The sequence below is a fragment of the Misgurnus anguillicaudatus genome, chromosome 19 (genome assembly GCF_027580225.2).
Source record: "Misgurnus anguillicaudatus chromosome 19, ASM2758022v2, whole genome shotgun sequence".
Lineage (NCBI taxonomy): Eukaryota > Metazoa > Chordata > Actinopteri > Cypriniformes > Cobitidae > Misgurnus > Misgurnus anguillicaudatus.
In genome coordinates, this window is record NC_073355.2 from 26,853,824 (window position 1) to 26,872,892 (window position 19,069).

Below are 19,069 nucleotides of genomic sequence, written 5' to 3' on the forward strand. Positions count from 1 at the left end.
TGAAGTTAACTAAGGTGTGGGAACCCTGAATTGTAAAGTTTGCATTTTTTATAAAACCAATAACATATAAATACACAATGTTTTTATCACTTTAAATCACCTTTTCATGTCATACAGTTTCTGTTTATCTATCTCTCTCTTTTTCTCGTCTACTCTCTCTCTCTCTCTCTCTCTCTCTCTCTCTCTCTCTCTCTCTCTCTCTCTCTCTCTCTCTCTCTCTCTCTCTCTCTCTCGACTCATCATTCACTCAATCCCCTCACTATGTCTCTCAGGGCTGATTGGAAACAGCATTCATCTCTACATCTTCATCCCACTGGGTCTATGTGTTATTTTTTGAGTATGTATCAATGCTTCTAATAATCTATTACTTTACTGTGTATTTTTGTCTCTGTGCACCTCCATATCTATTTTGAGTCTTTCATTCCTTTTCTCTCACTCACACATTCACTGTGGTGTTAATTAGCAAAGCTATCTTTTCTGACAATGTATAAAATCTATTCTTCTCTTCCTCTTTTCCCTTCCTCATGTCACACAACTACTTCTTCCTTTACCTTACCACATCCGTTCATTCTCTAATCCTATCTGTTCTTTTTCCATCCTGTATTTCCTTTCCTTCTCGCTTTCTCTATTCCTCCATTTACAGGCCTGTCAAAATGGAAACTCACAACACTTAGAGCACCTGCTTTTTTATGGTGCCGACTCCTCTTCCCAGAATGCCTCAGGAAACACTGCCCTGCACATATGTGCTTTATATAACAAGGTATAGCTGCCAGTCCAGACACAAACATCAGGCCAAGCAATAAAATTCCTTAGTGGATTATCAGTGCAAAACGGCTTACACAGTGGTGTAGTGGTAACTGGAGAAGTGGGTATACTCCATATATACCAACCCATTCTCACTCCCCAAGGCGTCAAAGCATGTTCAAACACCTTCAGCGTCAGTATGAAGACGCGAAGGGTGCCCCTATGCGTCACTATATCGACGAAATGGGAACTCCGTTGCTTTCATGCCTCAGCGTCAGATATAGCCGAAAGGGAATCCCGGAAGGTGATGCCGTCACGTTATGCGACGATCGGCAGGATCATGCCGCTTCTGGACGGTAACTAATCAATTTTTGTTCCAAATTTTTTACCATTGTCGCTTGGGACGACTTTCTGTTACATAAAATTACATCCTAACCCAAACCCAACTCTAACCCTAACCCCAAGCGACAATGGTTTAAGAATCAGAAGACAAAAAGTACAAACCAATACAACTGACATCCTAACCCGAACTCTAACCCCAACCCCAAGCGACAATGGTTTAAAAATTGGAAAAAAATTGAGTAGTTACCATCCAGAAGCGGCATGATCCTGCGATCGTCGCATAACGTGACGGCATCACCTTCCGGGATTCCCTTTCGTCTATATCCGACGCTGAGGGATTAGCATGAAAGCAACGGAGTTCCCATTTCGTCGATATAGTGACGCATAGGGGCACCCTTCGCGTCTTCATACTGACGCTGAAGTCGTTTGAACATGCTTCAGATTTCGGGGAGTGAGAATGGGTTGCATATACCTGTGTATACCCTGCACTATGCTTAGCTTACAGTAACATACATTTTTTATGCTGGTTTGGTACTAGACTATCTGGTAAACCTTTATAATGTACTTTCAGTCGTTTTATACCGGTAGTGTTTTTTTGTGGGTGGGGGTATACAGCATCCATATTTCAAACATTTGTAAAACTGAATATTGTGGATACAGAACTGTATTTACTCAGGTGCTAAACTTTTATGAGTGATGCCTGTTACTGTACATTTTATGGCCAACATCAGATGTCTTCAAAGTCTTGAGGCCATTATTGTCTGATACCACAATTTAGGAGAGCTGTGCCCGCATTCTGCTGTATCGAGGAGCCAATAAGGACACAAAGAATAACAGCGGGCAGACTCCCTTCCAGGTAATTATTAGATTCGAGGCCATATGTTGCTTTGTGTTTGTTTTTTCAACACCCTGCATTTGATTAACAGGTTAAAACAAGCAATTAAAGAAGCCCAATCTTCCAACAACCCTCTGCCAGTATTTTAAGTGTTGCATATTTGTTTTGTTGTGTGTTTTTGTGAATGAGTATGTTCACTTCAGGTGAAGTGAAGCTGCGGTAAAACAAAATATTTTAACATAACCTTCCCCATTTCTGCAAAACCAGCTGTGACCGTGAGCATGTGTGCTTATGATTAGTATGAATAGGTGGTTTTTGGTGTGTGTTTTATACTGTGTTCTCAAGATTTGCATAACTGCGTCAGTGACAGATATGAATAATAAATGTGTGTGCATTTTTAGGTGGCTGTGATGTCTGGCCATTTTGAGCTGGGAGAAATCATTAAGAACCACCGTGAATCCGACATAGGTAAGGATTTCTGATTCACATGGTTCCTACGCGGTGATCATTGCTTCCTCCACTGAGGGGAGTGCACTTCTCTCGATAACTCGTTCAGTTGAAATGCCCTGCACTGTCAGCAAACACAGGCATGCCTGAGTCATACAAATAAGGTGTTTGTATAAGCCATAGTAAACAACACTTTCTGTATTAAAGTGTGCCGAAAAAGCACCCCTAGCTGCACAATTCTAAAAGTGATCTTCATATAGAAAGTCCACTTCGCAGCAGGGCACTATAAGGACAAAAGGTACACAAAATACTTCTCTATGTAAATCTCTCTCTCTCTCTCTTTCTCTCTCTATCTATCTGTCTATCTACCTATCTATCTATCTCTCTCTTACTCTTTTTCTCTTAATTTAATGTCAGTTCCCTTCCTGGAGTCTCCAAAGTATGCCCCTCAGAGGAGGGAGAGTGGGCGCACACTTGGATTGCCCCATCCTCACCCCTTCCTGCGGGCCAACAGTGACAACAGCATGAACGTGCCAGACTGGATTGCCTTTCCCAATGCTGCCGGATCAAACATTGTCTCTGTGCAGGTAATCGATTAATGCATATGTGCATAATATGAGCTTTATAATACTTGAAAAAGATATTCATTAGCATTCCTATTAAAAGGGTCATATGATATTGCTAAAATGGAGAATTTTTTTTACGTGGTTTAAGGTTAAAAAACACACAATTGTTTTTTTACATATACATTATTGTTGCTCCTCTATGCCCCACCTTTCTATAGCGCGTTGATTTTTACAAAGCTCACCATACTGAAGAGCGCAGTATGCTCTGATTGGCCAGCTATCCAGTGCGTTGTGATTTGCCAAAAACCTCAAGCATGGGCCGGAAATGTTACGCCCCTTGCCATATTTGGAATATCAGCTCTAGGACATAGAGACAGAGCGCATTTATGCAAATTTGAAAAACACGCCCACCGCGGGGGGAAACAATCCAACCGTCTCCATTGATTTTGTATGGCGAGAGGCCGCCTCCTTGTCATTTCTGGCTTATAACAAAAACAGAATAATGCCTAAAAGCTGCTGTGTGACAACATGTACTTCTAACAAGCCAAAGAACCCAGAAATAAGTTTTTATAAGGTATCGAGCAATAAAACCCAGCCTTTAATGAGACAAAAGTGGATCGCTGACTATGTTTCCCCCTAGTGGACGCAGTTCTACTAATATGAGTACTATGAAAAGTTGCCTGTTTTCCACTTTTGTGTCTTTAAACGCTCGTTGTTTGGGGTCGACAGCTTATAAAAACTTACTTTTTTTAGATTGTTAGCTGTACATACTGTCCCACAGCAGCTTTTAGGCATTATTCTGTTTTTTGTTATAAGCCAAAAATGACAAGGAGGCAGCCTCTCGCAATACAAAGTCAATGGAGACGGTTGGATTGTTTTCCCCCCGGTGGGCGTGGTTTTCAGGTTATGACGCACTGCGCTCTGTCTCTATGATGACAGCTGCAACAATAGGGGATTATCACGCTTCCGGGTTTCGTGGGCGAGACTTGTCAACTTTGTGCATGTCCACTTCCGGCACAGTTAGGTATCTAAAATCGATGTTAGGCAGTGGTGGAATGTAAGTTAACGAAGTACAAATACTTCATTACTGTATTTAAGTAAATTTTTCCACGTATTTGTACTTTATTTAAAGCGGAAGTCCACCCTCCAACACTATATTTCATCACATACAGTATGTGTAGTTGATTGTGCTGCCATCAAATGTACTAACTCCATATAAAAAATTAAAGCTTTTAACTGCTACAGTAACGGTGATTTGACGACCCGTCAAAAATGCACGACTACATAATTCTGAACATTCTAAATGGGGGCGGGTCTTGAGGCAAGATGATTGACAGTAGATGATAACGTTCTTTGATTGACAGCTGCACAGGATGAGCTAACGTTAGCTTGCTTTGCTCGTGTTCATAATAACAACAACATGATAATGACTTTCTACGTAGTATGTTTACAGTAGTTACACAAAACAAGCAACCCCTGGTGAAAAAATAGTATGCTAAATATATTTAATTTTGATATACTTAAGTATACTTGCAGTCACACTAATGACCAGTATACTTAAAGTGTGCTATTGATTAGTTTATTTAAAGAGTGCTATTTTGGAACAACTAATTTTGTACTTAATATATTTTAGTTGTATATTAATTGTAACAAAGTACAACTTTAAGTGTATTTAGTGTACTTTTGTGTGCTAAAGTGGAACAACTTTAAGTGTATTTAGTACAATTTAAGTACATGACTGTTTTTGTGCTAAATTCATGCTTGATAAGTGGATTTAGAGTGTGTTTTATTTATGTTAGGAGTACATTACAAATGTATTATGAGTGTCTTGCAAACATACAATCAGTATACCTTAAATAGACTGTTAGCGTACATTCTATATATTTTTGGCCAATCCAAAATTCTAAAAACTGCCCTGGTGAAAAATGAATATGCCAAGTACATTACATTTTGTATACTTTTACATACCTGCAGCTAGATTAGTAATGAGTATACTTCAAGTGCGTTAATAATTAGTTAACTTAAAGAGTGCTATTTTGGGAATAGATTTCTTTAGCTGGTAACATAACCAAAATAATTTTTTCCAAATAAATAAAAGCTGATTAAAACAGTCAAAAACAATTCATTTTAAATATATTTAAAATATAGTTTTATTCACAGCATTCCAAGTGTACAGTATTTGCCTAAAAATTGAACAATTACTCATTGAAGAATGTCAAGATGATTGAGTTTACAATGTCTTTCCCAAATCAACTTTAGTCTGGCAGGTTTTGGTTCAGCCTAAGGAAATCTGAAAAAGAGAGACAATAAGCTCAATTAAAAAGTGTTTAATATTAAAACATTACATTTATTTAAGACTTACTGTATTAAATCTATAGTTTACTGGCAGAGATTGTATAGCAGATATATTTTTACCTAAACTAGAGCTTGACTTAAATGTCATCATATATATTAAAGAGACACAAGGCAGCATTTTTATGTTAATAAATCATCATCGTAAGTCTGTATATGGTTAAATGACTCATTACATGACGAATGAAGACTCTCTCGCCCGCCCCTACCGTCTGTAGGAAGAATACCCCACTTGCAAGTTCGCTGTATCCGACCCGGTGTCCTTCAGTCTCGTCAAGTCTCAGATATAGAAAGCATTTACTCCTAGACACTAGGGGGAGCTAGTAGAGAAATAATACTCAGACTTGCCTTGTGTCCCTTTAAGGGGCGGTTTCCCAGACAGGAATTAGACTAGTCCTAGACTAAAATAAATGTAAGAGCTGTCCAAACTGAAAACAACTTGCTCTGACATATCTTAAAATACATCAGTGCCCATTGTTCTACATCGTTATGCACATAAGTAATGTTTTTAGTAAGGCATGTTTGTTAAAACTATCCTGTCCCTGTCCGGGAAACCACCCCTAAGAGTTTTCATTATAATGACTTGCTTATATGGGCTGCAAAATCCTCCTTACATAAAATACTTCAGCTCCTAAAGAAAGATTTTATTGTATTAAATTTAAATGTAAAAATTGTCAGAAAGAAAATGCAACAAGCAGACAATTGGGTGGTTTCCTGTAAAGGGATTAGCTTAAAACAGGACTAGGCCTTAGTTTAATTAAGAAATATAACTGTCACGACAGGGTAGGAGAGACAGGACGCAAACGCAAGGTTCCAAATAAATAACATTTAATAATAAAAACACGAGGGCTGACAAGGTGAATACAGAAACTCAGGAACATGAACACAGGAACAGACAGGGTATCGTAGACAATGATCCAGCAGTGAGCAAACAGAAGACAGAGGTATATATACACACACAGACTAAATGACAAACAGGTGTGATGAGGCAGGTAATTAATCAATGAATGTCCAGGTGATAACAATCGGAACAGAGACAAGACATGACACGGATTAACCGTGACATTACCCTCCCCTCTACGAGTGGCTACCAGACACTCACATAAAACAACAAAAACAAAGTCTGGTAGCGAGAGTCCAAGGGAGGGGTGGAGGGCTTGGGGACCCTGGCGAAGCCGGCAGCCGCCGGGATGAGACCAACAGGACGGTTGGCCGGACTGCGCCAGGAGAACCGGAGCGATCGCTCCGAGAACCGAGGCAGACGAATTACCCCCCTCCTGGGAATCGTCGACGATCAGATGCCCCCGGAAATCATCTCCCATCCCCTCGCGGAAACGGAGACCCTCGGTAGCCACCCCGGGGAAATGATCGGGCGTGGTCTGTTCCGGATCCCCCTGCGAGCAGGATGGTGGTCCTCCGAGGGACCGTCGACGACGACTCAACCGTTGGGGGACCGCCTGGGCCGATCCTCCTCCCGCAGGAGCGAGCGAGCACTCACGGTGGTCCCCAAGAGACATCGGGGCTGATGGGGAATGAACCCCGATGTCACTACTCCCCCTCGACGAAACTCCTGGGGGAGCCGCCCTCCGTGAACCCGCTGCGCCCAGTTTGGCTGGATCATTATGTCACGACAGGGTAGGAGAGACAGGACGCAAACGCAAGGTTCCAAATAAATAACATTTAATAATAAAAACACGAGGGCTGACAAGGTGAATACAGAAACTTAGGAACATGAACACAGGAAACAGGGTATCGAAGACAATGATCCAGCAGTGAGCAAACAGAAGACAGAGGTATATATACACACACAGACTAAATGACAAACAGGTGTGATGAGGCAGGTAATTAATCAATGAATGTCCAGGTGATAACAATCGGAACAGAGACAAGACATGACACGGATTAACCGGGACAATAACTAGTTTCAAAAAACATGCCTTAATAAAAACATTACCTGTGTGCATTTTGAGGCAAAACAAAGGACACTGGTGTATTTTAAGATATGTCAGTGCAAGTTGTTTTCAGTTTGGACAGCTCTTACATTTATTTTAGTCTAGGACTAGTCTAATCCCTGTCCGGTAAAACCGCCTCAATATGTATATAACGTTATCTAAACTGAAGCTTGATTTACTACTACGAATTAATTATTATATCTTAAGAGTTTAAAATGACTTACCATTAGCTGCAAAGTCCTCCCTACAAATGTCTTTGAAAAACTTTAGCTTCTGAGGAAAGAATGCAGCATCATTAATACTAAATACAGTTAGGTAAAAGCCTTACAACCTCTAAACAGTCAATAAATGGTTAACTTTCACGCTACATTTAAAAAACAGATTTTCTGACGCTACCTTTTTTCATTAACATATACATACACACCAATATATTTAACAAAACAATCGGGTGTACTAATTCGATATAAACGGCTAACAGTGCTATCTTTCAAACCTTTAACATTAGCTATAAGCTAAGCTAAGCTACACAGCAGCTTATCACTAATAGCGAGTTAGACACCGCGTTATTGACAATATTTCGCATTCGAAATATGATAGTCTACTGATAAACTTCAGAATAGTCAAACGATAATCAAATATAATTAATTTTAAGATATTTTAACGTACCTTGGGACTGAATCCGTCCGCCTTGAACGACTGGTAAAAATCAAAATACGTGCGTCGTGACGTCATCACACACACGTCAGATGCATTATTCAAATCTTAGAATTCACTTTTCTCTGAAATGCATTTACGAAAACTGTTTAAGTTAATTAATGTGTACAGCTAAAAGCGGTATGCAATTGACTCAAAAACTACAAAAAAACAAACACTCATATTCCCCTTACAAAAATGAATGTTTTTTTTTTTTTGTGGTAAATGTTTAGTAACCATGTTTTTTTGGTGTATTGATTATTATAAGCAAAACCATGGTTATTTTGTGGTAAAACACAGTTAATTGGTTTATCCTATGCTTGACTATAGTGAAGTTAAAGTGTACCTTATTATGTTAATAGTATATTACAAATGTATACATCTACAATATAAAATGTAACTGAACATACTGCTCTCTCGTAATTTTAAGCCCACGTTATTTCTCCATAAAATAATATACATTTGAACACCCCATATACTTTCAAAATGTACTTAAAATATACTGTTTCTAAAGAATACTAAATAATGTATTTTAGAAATATACTGTCAGTGCATTATTATAATGATAACTTTAAGCATACCGATAAAGTATACCTAAAATACATTTTAAAATAAGTTTAAATTTAGTATACTTTAAAAATTGCACAAAACTTTAACTTTAAGGATATTTTTCTAAAGTATACTTTTAGAAAATATACTAAAGTATAATTATTTTGAAGTATGTTAAAAGTTTAATTGTAAAAAATACGCGCAAATATGTTGTAAGCATACTTTAAATATGTTTAAAGAAAGTACATTCCTTTGTAAGTATATTTGTAATGTACTATTGTAAAGTTAAATATACTTGAAATACAATAAAGTATATTTGTTTTTCACCAGGGACAACTAATCCAAATTATGTTTTAGATATTTTTATCATTTTACATTACCAGAGTCCGCGGAAAAACTGGGCTGAAAACAGTACTCGAAATCTTCCTGACGAAAGTGCTGGCTGCATATTCAAATTTTCGAGTAAACTGCTAGTGCTGTGTCAGCTGAGGGTCGCGTTGATGTAAAGAATAAAAACTCCCGGTGGCCTGAATTTGTTGTCCTTACATCCACATACTGCATAGGTTCTAGTCATCTTTTATCGAGGGTTTTGGTGATTTCCCCTTCAGAGACGGTAAAAGCGCAGTTACTCTTTGGTAGGGTTCGTCTGACGGCTAACTTCAAGTTGACTTGAGTTGATTTGAGAGCAGGTTGAGCAGTAAAAGAAGTTATTAGGCTTGTTCACCTTCATGCGGCACCGCAATCATGGACAGCCAGATGATGTCAAAGTAGCAGCAATTCTGGTTAATTGAGTCTATCAAAGACCGTTACAAAAATTTCCCTTCAACACACTATCAATCTAATAATCGAAATCGTGCAAATATCTTTTTTTCTTTCTCATTTAAAATGCAAAATGGACATAAATTACCCCTGATAACGGGCTAAAATGTCTAGGGTTCAATTCCGCTTTAAGTAGAATCTATAGTGCATACTTTTGACTTTTACTTTGTTACATTTTGCAACAAATAATCTGTACTTTTACTTTACTACATTTCTACACAACCATCATTCCTTAACGGACCTTTCTCAACAACTTTTTTGTTCAATCTGGACCAACAGAACTGGCATAACGATCCACCGGAAGTGGATGTGCACAAAAATCGCTGAAAGCGGAAGCTTCTACGTATCAGCATGATAATCCCCTTTACTACAGAAAAATAGCTCTTTTGGTTTGAGACTTTAATCTTTAATTATAGACTTTAATCTATGGTACCATAGACACTGCATATGAATTTGTTTGTCAGTTCACCTTTTAAGGCTTAATCCTGTTCTGTACACACACAGTTTAGTAATTTACGGGAGTGACAATCACATTCTACAAACCCCCGCAAAATGCAGGTAGTGACAACCACATTTACAGAAACTCTGCATAGTGTGTACATAACCGAACTGAACAACTAGTAGTTAATCAAGTATTTAAAAGTGCATCATGGACATCACAGGTCTCTCTTCTGAAAAAATAAATGCTTAGAAGAGGAAAAAGTCTTCTGTATGCGCGGTTCAGAAAATGCACGAGCGTTTGCTAACTAGTTGCCAGATCTTGCATGAAAAACACAGCAAATAAGAAAATCCAATAATAAACCGAAATAAATCCAAATGCTTTATCTCAAAGATTAAAATATTGGGACCGGCACCTTCACACTTTATCAACACCAAAATCTTGATCGCTTCATGAGCCAAAGGCCATAAGCGGTTATGCGCCAAACGAGATGAGGACCTGGCAACACTGCAAGACAGCGCGCTGTGGAGCAGCCTCAAAAAAGCGCCAAGACGGAGGTTTATTGCAAAACATAATGCTGTTAAATTATTTTGGTCAAAGCTGTGAGTGTTAAGCACGCGAGACGGCAGAACGTTGCTAAGGGTATCTCGGTGTCAATCATCACATTTTCGGGAGTCTTATTCCGTACAGACATGTAACGAACATTTAGGGGATTCACTCCCGCATTTAAATGCGGTTGTCACTCCCAAAAGTTTGCAGTGTGTATGAGGCCTATGAGACTTTCAATTCTATATGCACAAACACCTTTAAACACTCCAAATCAAAGGAAACATGAAATCGCATTATATGACCCCTTTAATCTTAATAGCAGTTGACTGACTGGTGCTAGAACTGTTAGACTTTGCTATTTAAAATTTGCCAATTAAGCCAGTCACTTGAACCATAAATGCAATGTGACTAATCACTTTACAGTGCAGGTAATTAATGTCATACCAGTGATGATTGGATAATGGAATCACAAGACCCAAGCCCTCAGCGTGTGCTGTGAAGGGAACAGGAAATGGGGAAAATATCAGTTAAAGGGCATTTTTCCTTAAGAGCCCACAAAATGGGACATTGGTGAAACATTTACTACTGTATATTGTAAAGAAATAAGTGGCAAACTATAAAGAAAGCTAATTTATGTAGACGAATGGTGTTGCTACATCTATCAACAGACTAACTGGGTCATGTTGACTAGCCAAACCTTCACCCCTTTGCTCAACAGCACTTTTTTACCACTGTTGGTTTGCCACTTACCCACGGGTGGTATCATAAAATCACTTTTACAGCGTTGCTTACAATGTTTATGTATATGTGGGTATCTGTTAGGGCCTGAAGCATGGCGGCACTTTGCGCAGCTCCAGCAGTCCTCGTGGAGCCCGAACCCGTTCTCCGTCCAGGGGCCGAACAGGAGACAGAGAAGAACGGAGCCGACAAACACGTGGAAGACAAGGGTAAGGAGAAGAGGGAATAGAAACGACATGGTTATAGCTCGACATTCAGTAAACGTTATGCCTAAATTATCATTTATATTCAGATCCGATCAGCACAAACGATCTGAGCCAGTAATAGATGTGCATAAATGAATGTTTTGTGGCCCATGTGTCTTTATACAGGGCGGGCTCGGTCAGTAGTCAGGGCACAGCGAGTGGGCAGCGACGGCGTCTCTACAGCGCTGTACCTGGGCGCATATTTGTAGCAACCCGCGCGCACTCTGCCCAGGGGGACCGTGAGATCAGCTTCAACAAGGGAGACAAAGTCAAAGGTGAATGTGTGTGTATGCGTATGTCCGCGTGTGTGAATATCTGTCTAGCTTTCGTCCACGTTGACAGAGTACCTTTAAATGTTTGTTTGTTTGTTTGTTTCTGTATGTTTTTCACAGGTGTGGATAAACGTTGTCTGTGTATGTATTCTGGTGATATGTGTTGGTATGTCAGTATATGTCTGTTTGTGAGAAGTGCATGTGTGTAATCGAAAGAGTACCGTACATGTTTAGATGTGTCACCATAGTTTGCACATATGCATGTGCCACAATGATGAGTATTAACATAAAGTATTAACAATGATGATTTTGCATGCCCGTGTATTACAGTGTTTGCGAAATTGTGTATGTCAGGGATGTCATGAACCAACTTTATTTTTTGAGAGGGTACCAGTTGCAGTATGTCATGAGACATCTCATTACAGGAGATGTTTCCAACAGACAGCTTTTTTGGAAAGTTTCAAACCCATCTGGCTTAAAAAACTTGAGAGGGCATGGCACTTCTGATGTATACAGTAGTGTGTGTTTGCGTCTGTACATGTTCACAAACACACGCACACACCTATCTGTTGTTTCTCTCTTGTTTCTATCAGTGCTGAGTGTAGGTGAAGGGGGCTACTGGGAGGGGACGGTTCGAGGGCGCACCGGCTGGTTCCCATCTGACTGTGTGGAAGAGGTCGCACTTCGAAGCCTGGACACTCGTTCGGGTGAGATTCATTTAACTCTTTGAGCTGTGTGTCAAGAATGATGTTAAAGATGGTTGTGTGCCATTTTGATCGTCCCAACGGTAGTTTATACAGTTTACTTAAATGCATTTGGCAAACCAACCAATGATTTACTGTCCATTCAAGGTATATATTTTATTAATATGTCTGTTCCTTGGGTATCAAACTGAAAGCCTTGACCCAAAAACCCTCTTTAACTTGAGCTGTAGGAACACTGATGTCAACATCAGCAAGAGAGAGCAGCCATGAACACTATTAATAGTCTACAGAAGTATCAATGTACGACTGTGCCATTTCATCCAGGGTTCGGTTTGGGCTACCGAACTGTGTCAAAGCAGAAAACTTTAGGTCGCACTGTATTTATTGTCATGCTGTAGATACGCATTCTCACAAATACACACAACCTTATGATGATGTGGATACATCTGTGTGTGCATGTTTCAGAGAGCCGGAGTGAGCGAGCAAAGCGACTATTCCGACATTACACCGTTGGATCATACGACAGCTTTGATGCACCCAGGTAGGAACACTTTAACTATTTATGTTAAAGTTTTGTTAAAGGCGGAGTGCACGACTACCGAAACACCTGGGTTGTGTATGTGTGGGGTGGATCTATCAAAAGAAGGTACAGATTCTATTGGGGTAAGGGCGTGTTTGTTTAGGTGATTTCAAATGTCAACATTGGCTTTCAGAGATCATGGACCCCGCCTTTAAGTTGTTCAATAGGGGCAATTTCCTGGACAGGATAGGTCTTAGTTACATTAGGACATTTAACCCATCCCGTTAACTGGCACTGTTCCGTGAGCGGGACACCCAAGCTTACTTCAATATTTTTCATGTAAATGTTAATCTATCACGATAAACTATATATTGATGGAAAGGTCTAAGAATGTAGTTTTCATATTTCAAAACCTTTTAGCAGTAATAACAATGCAGAGACTGTAATGCATTAAGTGTGACAAGAGTATGCAGCAAACCAACACAAACCTCTTTTTTAATCATTTTATGTATAAAATAATACTATATTGCATTATTTTTGTTTATTACAATCAATTTAAACTGCTATAACAATTTTTCTTATTTAATAATTTCACCTCCAAACACTTTCATAAAAAAACTTTAAAACAAGATTAAAATTAGGCAAAAATGGCAGAGTTATATTAATCTGAATGGGTACATCACCTTTTCACCCCCCACTCAAAACACCTGTGCCAGGTAAAGGGTTAAGTCGTTTTTACAAACATACCTTACAAAAAACAATTTCATTTTAAGGTGAAAATTCTGTTTATTTTTGTTTGTTTAATCCACTAAATTGAGTCAGTTCGTGTTCAGACTCAAGTAACGGATTGATCTGATTTGCGAATGAATCGCTCAAGCTAGTTCGGACATCAGCACACAAGTTATCCGAAACACAACATATGCCGGTGATCAGACTTGCTGGTGTCTAGAGCAGGAATCTCCGGGCCTTCTCTCTTGGTTCTTATAGTCCGGTGAATGATGTTTAAAGCTTTTAGAAAAGCTGGAAATGCAGATGCTCTAATCCATATACAGATTCTTTTTTGCATCTGTCAGGAACTGTGAAGTGATTTGCTTTATTGTTTAGAAAGTACAGTTTCTTTCCTGTATTTACATACATCTGATGGGTTTGAATGAGTTTCATTTAGCTTTCGGTTGCTTCTGAATGGCTGTTGTTTGCTGTGGTTTATCTGAAGAGGGCTGTATGCTGCTTCTCTCACTGCTGTAAGTGTGAGCGAGTGATATGCTGAAAGACAGAGATACCAGTGTGTGATTCATATATGACAACTTTTATGATCTGTAAATTTAAAGCTGCTTTTTAAAATACAGGTTGTATATGCTGTTACGGTACATTCACATTGGGCGTTAACAGCGTGGCCATCAGCCAATCACAGTGGCCGCAACACATTCTCCTGTGTTCTCCGGTCTTGCATGAACGTAATTGGCTGGCTCTGCACTAGGTTATTTGCATAAGGCAATCTGATTGGCTGACGCAAGCGTTAGGGCTTGAAAAGTTGAGAAATGTTCAACTTCTGCCATGAGCAACGGCACTGACGCGACACCGACTGATCCACAATTCGGTAACACATGACATCACCCATTCAAAGTACATAAAAAGCGTTAACGCTGGTGCCCCGTGTAAATGTATCTTTAGGGTAAATTTGTTTCAAAATGTTTTAATTCTGTAGCCACATTTGTCACTAGCGAGTGAACAATGGAAAAATTGACTTTGAGGAAATATGTCTTTGGATCATTTATCATTAAAGAATATTTTTTTTGTCCTTATGACCAAGGACTGTTATGGGACTTAGAATGGTATTCCCTAGAGCTGAAGTTTGTCAACTTTTTTTTATTTTTGCTAACATATTATCTTTAGCACTTTTAACATCAAATCTTGATGTTGAAAAGGCCTTTGTCCAAGGTTAGGTCAAATTGTGTACAGTATATTATATGGGGGCATTTACTGAATTAAATTTTAAAGACTATGCACAGATTCAATATTTGTTTTAAAGAGGCAGTGTCGTGAGGCATCTCTCTTTCTCTCTCTCTCTCGCTCTCTCTCTCTGTGCTGGTAAATGAACACTGCTGAGCTCTTTTCATTAGCACCTCTCAGTAAACATAAAGCTTTATGTGATGTCATTCTGTCCTAGTCACGGATGGAGCTCACGCTCATCTCACCTCAGGAGCCTTTAATACGACACAAAACAGGCCCAGCAAATTATTTAAATAAAGGTACACGTTATAAATCACATTTATTACTTATACACAAAATGTTACTGGTCAAACACAAAGCTAATATAATGGTTTAAGCTTATTATTTTTCTCTTCTATTTTTGGCTTTGTCACCCCCTTTATCGTGCTCTCCCTTACACTCTCTCTCTCTCTTTTAATTCGTCCCATTTTGCTCACCCCCTGCACTCTTTCATTTTCTCTCCATCACCCTCCCACCCCTGTGGTGACTCCATCTGGAGGTCAGACGATGAAGGGCATTAAAGAGGAAGAGCGAGTGAGAAAGAAAGAGGAGTGGATGGAGGATGTATAGGTGGTGATAACTAAAGTGATCTGAAGACTTAAGTTTAGGATACACATTAAGGAATGGGGTGTGAATGATGGCTGATATTTGTTCTCTTGTTTGCTTTTCCTCTCTTAAGATGGTCTTGAGATATGTTTATCAGACCGAAAACGCAGACTATTTTAACTCTGAAAAGACTCTCTCACGTGCCTATTCCTTTATTGAATTTTTTTGGTCTTTTGCCACTTTAATTTGGAGCAGTGATTCCCGACTAGGGCTCTGCATACCTTAGGGAGCACTTAAGCAGGTTCCAGTGGGTACTTCGGAAGATTTTGTCTTTGCTTTGTTAAACCTTTAAAACAGAAATTGCGGCTTAATTGGATTTCATTTATAAATAAATTTGCCGTTAGGATTTTTTTGGGAAAGTTTCTCTGTGATTGCCCCAGAATTGTCAAAACTTGTAAAAGATAAACAAGCTCTTGGGCCCTATCATGCACCCGGCGCAATGCGATGCCAGGCGAGACGCAAGTGTTTTTTTTCCTAGTTTCAGCCCATATATATAATTTTCACATCCAGCGCCATGTTAAATAGTGGGTATAAAAACAAGATGTGTTCAGGTGCATTGTTGGCGCGTTGCTCTTTTGAGACAACTGAAAACAAGTATGCCATTGATCAACTAAAACCTGGTCTAAAGTCAATGGTGCAGTATTTTTTATTTATTTAAAGCTCACATAACACACGCTGTTTCTGCATTTCTGATGTTAATCTGGAGTACCTATAGAGTAGTATTACATCCTTTATATCTCCGAAGAGTCTTTAGTTTAATCAGATTTATAAAAGAAAGATAAGTTTTACAGATTCTTTCAGATAACGTACGAAAAAATGAAGAAGGAGGAGTTACTACCGCGGGAGGAACGAGTACAAGTCATGCAACACTATACAACACTGTTCAACTTATGATTCACTACATGTTCGTGTCATTTATATAATATGCACGCACCTATTTCAAACATAAGACAGAAGTCTTACTTACCGCATGCAACTCATGACCCGGTTGGGACTTATTAATGAAATCCAGCGCATCAAACACACACGCAAAACTCTGCTGCTACCCTGGATAATAAACTATCCATTATTTCCATAAGGCTGACTTTCTTCTTCTTACATCCAAAAACACACTTTATCTTTCGTGCCATTGTTGAGTTTTGAAATTAAACAAAGCTGTGTCACGTGATATGATATTTGCAAGTTCTAGCATCTCCCGCTGATTGACGAGTGGGCGGGGTTTTCCGGGGGAAGTGCCCATAAAAAGAAGTGATACGTATAGAAACCCCTGAAAAGTCAGCTGTACCCGTAATCGAAAAATAACTTTTCGAAACTTGCACAAACCTTGGCGAAGTGCATTCGGCACAGAAATACTCTGTAACATGCCCAACTGCTTTTTTGACATTTTGCCTACGTTTAGCATGAGGAAACAACTCTATAACTGTGTTAATAAGTCAAAATGCATAAAATACCATTGAACCACCACTTTAAAGTGCGCATTAGTAATATGCACCTACAACATACGTGCACTCTGCTTATTACACGCACAGGGATGAATGTGAAATGATTACGAAGTAAAAGATTATTATTTTGTACATAAAGATAAAAATGCCTACATGTCATAATGGATAGTCATTGCATTTATTAGAATGACCTATTTGCAGTAATGATGGATGAAATTGGTTTACTCTCTGGAGAGGTGTTCAGTCTTTGCTCTTGCAAATTTAGCCATGTAAATAGCGAATCCGTCATGGTGTAAGCGCAACTGGTTTTTGAAGGGAATGGGAGATGAGACTCTGATTGGTTTTTTGAACGTTACGTGCAAAAACACCCATGACTCTATAAGAGAATAGATGCAATTCTTTTGGACCATGCGCCTGGCGTGCCAACTGTTTTTTTTTTTTTGTTGTTAAACTAGCAAAAGTGGATTTGGTCATGCCCTAAGTGCACCTGTGCCATGCGCTACAGAGTCAGATAATGCACTTATATTGTTAAAATAGGCCCCAAAATCTCTAACTAAAAAGAAAGGAAGGTACTTGTCTACCAACTTGTGTTTTAAAGTTGAATTATTGTAGTATTTACTGTAATATTATTTATAATGCTCAATGATATCTATGGAGCCCCTAAGGGGACATGGAGCAAAAATTAAATAAAGTTTAGTTTTGCGTGCACACGTGAAAGTATTGCGTGTGCACATGAAAGTATTGCGTGCACACGTAAAACTATTGCGTGCGAACATGAAACTTTTGCATGCGCACGTGAAAGTTTCACTTTTGCATGCGCACGTGAAAGTTTCGCTCTCGCATGCACACATGAAGGTTTCGCTCTCACATGTGCACGCGAAAGTTTCACGTGCACGCACATAAGTTTCACGTGATCACGCAAAACTAAAACTTAAAAAAAAAAATTCTGCACATGAAGGTTTCGCGTGAGCACATGAAACTAAACTTTAGATTTTTTTACTCAAATGTCATCTTAGGAGCTCAGTAGATATCTAATATAATAGCAACATATAAAAAGAATACCTTTCTGGTTTGGTGTTAATGAAGGTGTTCCTAAAGGAGACATTTCACAAGACTTTTTTAAGATGTAAAATAAATCTTTGGTGTCCCCAGAGTACATGTGTGAAGTTTTAGCTCAAAACACCATATAGATAATTTATTATAGCATGTTAAAATTGCCACTTTGTAGATGTGAGCAAAAATTTACTGTTTTTAGGTGTGTCCTTTTAATTGCAAATGAGCTGATATCTGCACTAAATGGCAGTGCCATGGCTGGATAGTGCAGATTAAGGGGCGGTATTATCCCCTTTTGAAATCACAAGGGGAGCCAAATTTCAATTACCTATTTTTTCACATGCTTGCAGAGAATGGTTTACCAAAACTAAGGTACTGTGTTGACCTTTTTCACATTTTCGAGGTTGATAGAAGCACCGGGGACACAATAATAGCACTAAAACATGATATGTCCCCTTTAAGCCTTACTGATGGTGCTATTGGGTACATAAGACAAATAAGGCTTGGCATACATTTCTTTAAACCCATGTGGTGACAAAGTCAACTTGAGAAAATTGCCTTCCCATAAAACTGCACGTCTCTCTTTTTCTTCTTATATCTCAGGTAGCCTACTTTTTTAGGATCCCGCTATGTCCCCCACTATGTTGCCTTATCATCTCCATCACTGTCCTTCCCCAGTGAGTCAATTTGTCCTAATCAGACAAGCACTAAAAGCTTAAATGTAACTCTGGGTTGCTGTCCTGACCTGCCATCTACAAGGAGTGACAGGAGATTTTGCCAGTTGCTTGGTTTTGTATTTTATCCGATTGTACATTTAAATATCACAATGCAGTTAGGTCACAGTATGTTCCTCTGTCCTTGTGTGCAGGCTTGGGTCATAGTCTTTCCCATAATTCTATTGTCAGTCGTGCAGCACCTTCTTACTATCTACAGCGTGTGATCTCCACAGGGTAGTGGTTTGTGAAATGGGGTCAAGGATGTACGCTATAAAAAAGTTCACTTAGGGATTTCGTGCATATTCCGTGTCGGTGCATGAGTACTGAAGGCTGTGCGGTCTTACACCCAAAACATACCAGGCAAGCAAGTTTTCTGGCATTGTTACAAATTTGGAAACACAAATACACACTGAACAGGCTAACACATATGCCTTCTGCCACTATCCACACTTCCTTGCCCCCTCTCTCCTGCTGCTTTCTCTCTCTCTCTCTCTCTC

The 19,069-nt window shown here is 39.1% G+C and overlaps 1 protein-coding gene and 1 long non-coding RNA gene across 2 annotated transcripts in view; one reads left to right on the top strand and one right to left on the bottom strand.

Annotated features, from left to right (window-relative positions):
- shank1 (SH3 and multiple ankyrin repeat domains 1) overlaps positions 1-19,069 on the top strand; it is a 114,867-nt gene that overhangs the window by 62,075 nt on the left and 33,723 nt on the right. The window contains exons 8-15 of the mRNA XM_073857293.1: positions 644-760; positions 1,865-1,942; positions 2,323-2,389; positions 2,786-2,955; positions 11,110-11,234; positions 11,397-11,545; positions 12,136-12,249; positions 12,712-12,787. Of these exons, the coding sequence (XP_073713394.1) occupies positions 644-760; positions 1,865-1,942; positions 2,323-2,389; positions 2,786-2,955; positions 11,110-11,234; positions 11,397-11,545; positions 12,136-12,249; positions 12,712-12,787 (896 nt within the window). The remainder of the gene's footprint in view (positions 1-643; positions 761-1,864; positions 1,943-2,322; positions 2,390-2,785; positions 2,956-11,109; positions 11,235-11,396; positions 11,546-12,135; positions 12,250-12,711; positions 12,788-19,069) is intronic.
- On the bottom strand, positions 4,406-8,598 carry LOC141351078 (uncharacterized). The gene is made up of 3 exons (XR_012359248.1): positions 7,905-8,598; positions 7,463-7,511; positions 4,406-5,224 (listed from the first exon to the last, which is right to left on the bottom strand). It is a non-coding gene; the product is annotated as an uncharacterized lncRNA (long non-coding RNA).